The sequence below is a fragment of the Tarenaya hassleriana genome, unplaced genomic scaffold (assembly GCF_000463585.1).
Source record: "Tarenaya hassleriana unplaced genomic scaffold, ASM46358v1 Cleome31, whole genome shotgun sequence".
NCBI lineage: Eukaryota > Viridiplantae > Streptophyta > Magnoliopsida > Brassicales > Cleomaceae > Tarenaya > Tarenaya hassleriana.
The window spans coordinates 1,646,892-1,651,915 of record NW_010966274.1 but is presented as its reverse complement, the minus strand read 5'-3'; the positions used below and the strand labels follow the sequence as shown (position 1 = coordinate 1,651,915).

The window sequence follows — 5,024 nt, the reverse complement described above, 5'->3', positions numbered from 1 at the left end:
CATGTTTGTCTCTTTCTCCAAAAGTAACATCGCATCTTTTATCATTACTTTGACTAACCGGGGGAGATCCATATTTGATAATTTGACACAATAAAAGCTTTTTTTGGGCACCCATTAAATGATATTAAATAATTATACATTATAATTATTTTTTTGTTAAACCATTATAATTATTTATCACAATAAGTTAACGATCCATCTCTAATGCATGCCATTTTCATCATATATATATATATGTCCAATGTTCGATTTCATTTTGGGGTAAGTACAAGACAAGATGATTAAATGTCATTTTATAGTATTTTTTTTCTTTTGAGAAATAAAAGAAAATTGAAAAAAGGGTTGTAAAGAGATTCCTAAGCATTTCCTTAACTTGAAAGATTGGATTAGTGGATGATTAGTGACATAATTAGCCATTATTTTGTTAATTAATTTAAGCATGCATGTGCTCGTCACCTTTGCTTTCTCATGGACGTGTGAGGGAGGGAGATGCCTTTTATGTCGCATATTCCCGTTCGGTAGATTTCATGATTGTCATCAACATCATTAGAGATTCCATTACGAAATCGAATTATACATAACCGCGCGCGTTCAAACATAATTTGATATAAAAATAGAATGGTTATGATTTGTTTAAAATCGACAAAAACGGAATGTGAATAGAATGTAAAAATAAAATTTAAAATTTAAAATTTCAGAAAATGAGTATTTTTTATTAATAAAATATGGATCGAACCAAATCTAATATAAAAACTATATGTTTATATAATGTTTTTTTAAGGGTGAAACAATGGGATGCAAATATAAAGCAATGTTGAGAGAAAGTTATCAATATTTACAGCTTTTTGCGTCAGCTTCCTTTGTCCTATACCCAAAATATGTATATACACATATATACGTATGTATATATATATATATATATACTTGAACATGATAAATAAATAAAGGGTTTAGTGGAACAACAATATCCTTTCCTCCAAAAGCTTGCTAGAATCTTGGGATGGTTTCGGAATTTGTTACATCATTCCACAAAGTTACTTTGCCCATTCGCATACATTAACTAACAACAAAACATTTTAAAAAAATGTGACATCCCGCGTACCAATTGAGAAAAGTACGGATAAGGAACGACTTCTTGTAGATTTCTAGATAAAAGAAAAGGTACGAGATGAATCGAATGTAATACAATGAAAGAGATTCGAATATTGTAGAATATGAAAACTACCCAATTAAAAAAAAATTAAAGAAATTGGTTGAGTTATTCGTACCAAACAATACTAATCTACCTTTTTGGTTATCTATTTCGATATAATTTTTAAAATTAAACGTGTTTATTGTGAATTAATTTTACAATGAATGACATTTTGGGAAGTCGTTTCTAGGTGTGTGATATTTGTACAATATAGTATATTTTGTTACAATATAAAGTTAATTAATCAAGATAAGAGCAACTCTCTTATCCTATGATAGTGCGATTTCTGCAAAATTTATTTTTCACAAAAACCCAAATTTGGAAATCCTCCGATTCCTTTGCCTTGTACATTTTATTTAAAAGCCCATTATATTGGCCATTCAATTTGCTCACCTAACCTTTGCCTTTGTCTGAATAATGTGAAATGGCAAAAAAAAAAAACATTTAATTCATGTTTTTTTTTTATTTCGGAATTTAATTGAGATTATAGAGTTGGCAATGTGTTGTAAAGAGACAATATACATAATGTTTTTTGGTCCAAATTGATGCTGTCTTTGAGAGAATGTTTGGCAAAAGAAGCCATTACAAGAGGGTTTTATTTTCAACTTTATAGCATAGGGCAATCACATTTTTATTTACCCATAGCTATAGCCAAACCTACCATTAAAATTTTAATTGATGAAATAAAAATAAAACCCTACACCCATAAAAGTGATTAAAAACATTAGCCAAAGACCCCAACTCCAACCGGAAACAAACAAAAAAAAGACAGGCAAAGTAAAGGATCCCTAGCTATCCCTAATTATATATATATATATATATATTTTTTTTTTTTTGTTTAATCCCTAATTATATATTCCTTCCATCCTTTGTCCCCATCTCAAATCTATGTCCTCTATATTTATGTCCCCATGTCCTTGCACTGAAATTCTTACAATCTCTCTCTCTCTCTCTCTCTCTCTCTTCTTGGCAAAATTTTTCTGAAGAATTGCGATGAAGTGTGTTGCAGTTCTGTTTATTCTTGCTTCTCTAGGTACCATTTTCTATGTTTATGTCCTTTCTCTAATCCAAAACCCTTCTCCATGCCAATTATTTCCATTCTAATTACAGCTTTTAAATTTGTCTGCAGAATACGGATTAATGTCTCGAGGAGTTTCATGTTTTGGCGTGAACTACGGTCAGGTCGGCGACAACCTGCCCCCTCCGGACAAAGTTCTCGAGCTCTTGAGCTCGCTGAAGATCGCAAAGACAAGAATCTACGACACGAACCCTCAGGTGCTGACCGCATTCGCCAACTCCAAGATCGAGATCATAGTTACCGTCGAAAACAACATGCTCCCCTCGTTGGTCGACCCTTTAGAAGCTCTCCAATGGGTGAATTCTCGTATCAAACCCTACGTTCCCGCCACCAAGATCAGTGGAATCGCTGTCGGGAACGAGCTCTTCACCGACGATGATTCAAGCCTCATAGGGTAAGCATAATCATTCAAGAATTCGCTTTTCATAAACCCTTTTCACCAATCAGATCATCGATCGATCTATCCTATCTTTTGATTAGGTATCTTGTGCCCGCGATGACGAGCATTCACTCGGCTCTCGTCCAATCGGGATTGGACCGATACATTCAAGTATCGACCCCGAACTCGTTGTCGGTTCTTCAAGAATCATACCCTCCATCCGCAGGCTGCTTCAAATCCGAAGTGGCGAGCATAATGTCGCAGCTCCTTGCTTTCTTGCAAAGCACGAAATCCCCTTTCTGGATAAACGCTTACCCTTACTTCGCCTACAAAGACAGCCCTAGCAAGATCCCGTTAGACTACGTCTTGTTCAACCCCAACACCGGCATGGTCGACCCTTACACGAAGCTTCACTACGACAACATGTTGTACGCGCAAGTCGACGCAGTGATCTTCGTCATTGCGAGATTAGGGTTTGGACGGATCGAAGTGAAAGTGTCGGAAACCGGGTGGCCCTCGAGAGGAGACGAGGACGAGACGGGAGCGACGGTGGAAAACGCCGAGACATATAACAAGAACTTGGTGAGGAGACAGATTCGGAACGAGGGAACGCCGCTGAGACCGAACATGAGGCTTGAGGTTTATCTGTTCGCTTTGTTCAATGAAGATATGAAACCCGGCCCGACATCTGAGAGAAACTATGGGTTATATCAACCTGATGGAACAATGGCTTATGGTGTCGGTCTCATTGGACGTTCGTCGTCTTCTTCTTCTTCAACCTCTTCCATTATTTCGCTTACTTCCTCTGCTTCCATGGTACGTTCTTCCAAATTATACAGAGACTTTTTCCCTCTGTTTCCCAACACTTTTTACTCGTAACGTGTGTATATATGTGTATGTATATATGCCACTTACGAATCATAGAGTGACTTAATTTGCATGGAATTACGTGATAAACTACAGAACCCAACGGTACCAAACCGAAAAATCCGGTATTTTTCTAATTCAAATATACCAAATTTTTCGAACGTTATTAATTTTAGAAAAACCGAATTTTCTGAAATCGATCTGAGCCGAAATTTAGAAAAACCAAATAAACCAAAATATTTTTAAAAAGAACTATTGTTTTTAATAAAAAACCGGAACCGAACCGAAACGAAACCAAAACCGAACCGAATCAAATATAATATAATAATCGATTGATACCTATTCTTATAAAACTAAAAGAAACCGAACTATTCTCGACCTGAACCCGAATCGAATACCGAAACGTCCACATAAACTATATTTTTTTAATGGAAAACACTCGAACTTTGCATAACTTGCGTCATTCTTTTTTTTCAAGATTAATTAATTAATTAATTAATCAGAATAATTTTCATCCATTTGTTTTTTTTTTTTGCAATTTAAACAGGCTATAAAGAAGGAATATCAAGGGTTGGTATATCGGACGTCGGTGTACTTGTTGGCCCTTCACATGCTAATGAGAAGACCATATTAAATGCAAGGGGTTTTTGCAAAAATGTAAATATACGGTCCATTTGGGTTCGTTAATTTTTTTTCCTAATGACAAATTAAATTTAATCAAAGGGTCGTATGATTCTTTGACAATTTTTCAAAAATATTCATTCGGAATCGTGATGTTTTTTTTTTAAAAAAAATTATTTTATAAATCCATTGTTTTATTAGAAAGTTAGAGCCATGTACGTAAAGGAAAAAAAGGGAACATAAATAAATATTATATTTTTCGTTGTTTCGAGTCGGTGAAGAAAAAAAAAACTATAATTTAGTTTCACTTTGGAAAATAAATATATCTGCAGCATTTAAATATTTATACTGTTTCCTGATTGGTTAACGTGAAAGCTCTTTTATTTGTTCCTTTGGACGTGGAATCCATGAACCTGCATACGTTGCTTTTTCTTCGACCGTCAACTTATGATAACATATTATAATTAGTAATCCTATAATATTATACACACACACGCACGATATATATGTGTATATATATTGTATTACATGTATGTATACGCGTATGGCACATCATGTGTGTCATGTTTCCGAAACTTTTAAGAAAAAGTTATGGCAAAAACAACCGAACCATACATAATATTGTTTTTTTTAATTAACGCTATGCGAGTTAAAATTTGATTTTTTGAATATAATTGTTCACTCAATGTGTATATATATATATATATATACACGGGCGGATTTTATCAAAAAAATATATATATATACACACGGGCGGACCCAATGTAGCACAAATGGGTTCACATGACCCATTAATCTAACTAAAAAAATATTAATGTTCTTTACAAATGTTGCAAAATTTTAAATATATTTGCCAAATGTTACAAAATCGTAAATATATTTGCCAA

The 5,024-nt window shown here is 34.0% G+C and overlaps 1 protein-coding gene across 1 annotated transcript; it reads left to right on the top strand.

Moving 5' to 3' along the window:
- The first annotated feature begins 2,100 nt into the window (after positions 1 to 2,100).
- LOC104820650 (glucan endo-1,3-beta-glucosidase 11) lies at positions 2,101 to 4,369 on the top strand. The gene is made up of 4 exons (XM_010551187.2): positions 2,101 to 2,225; positions 2,322 to 2,664; positions 2,751 to 3,465; positions 4,064 to 4,369. The coding sequence occupies exons 1-4, from the start codon at positions 2,186 to 2,188 to the stop codon at positions 4,148 to 4,150; spliced, it is 1,185 nt and encodes a 394-aa protein (XP_010549489.1). The 5' UTR covers positions 2,101 to 2,185; the 3' UTR covers positions 4,151 to 4,369.
- Positions 4,370 to 5,024: the final 655 nt, after the last annotated feature.

Excerpts from the sequence above, each read along its gene's own strand:
- LOC104820650 (XM_010551187.2), top strand. The coding sequence starts at position 2,186 with ATGAAGTGTGTTGCAGTTCTGTTTATTCTTGCTTCTCTAG. Across the intron at positions 2,665-2,750 it reads GATGATTCAAGCCTCATAGG|GTATCTTGTGCCCGCGATGA; the intron begins GTAAGCATAATC and ends TCTTTTGATTAG. Across the intron at positions 3,466-4,063 it reads TTACTTCCTCTGCTTCCATG|GCTATAAAGAAGGAATATCA; the intron begins GTACGTTCTTCC and ends CAATTTAAACAG.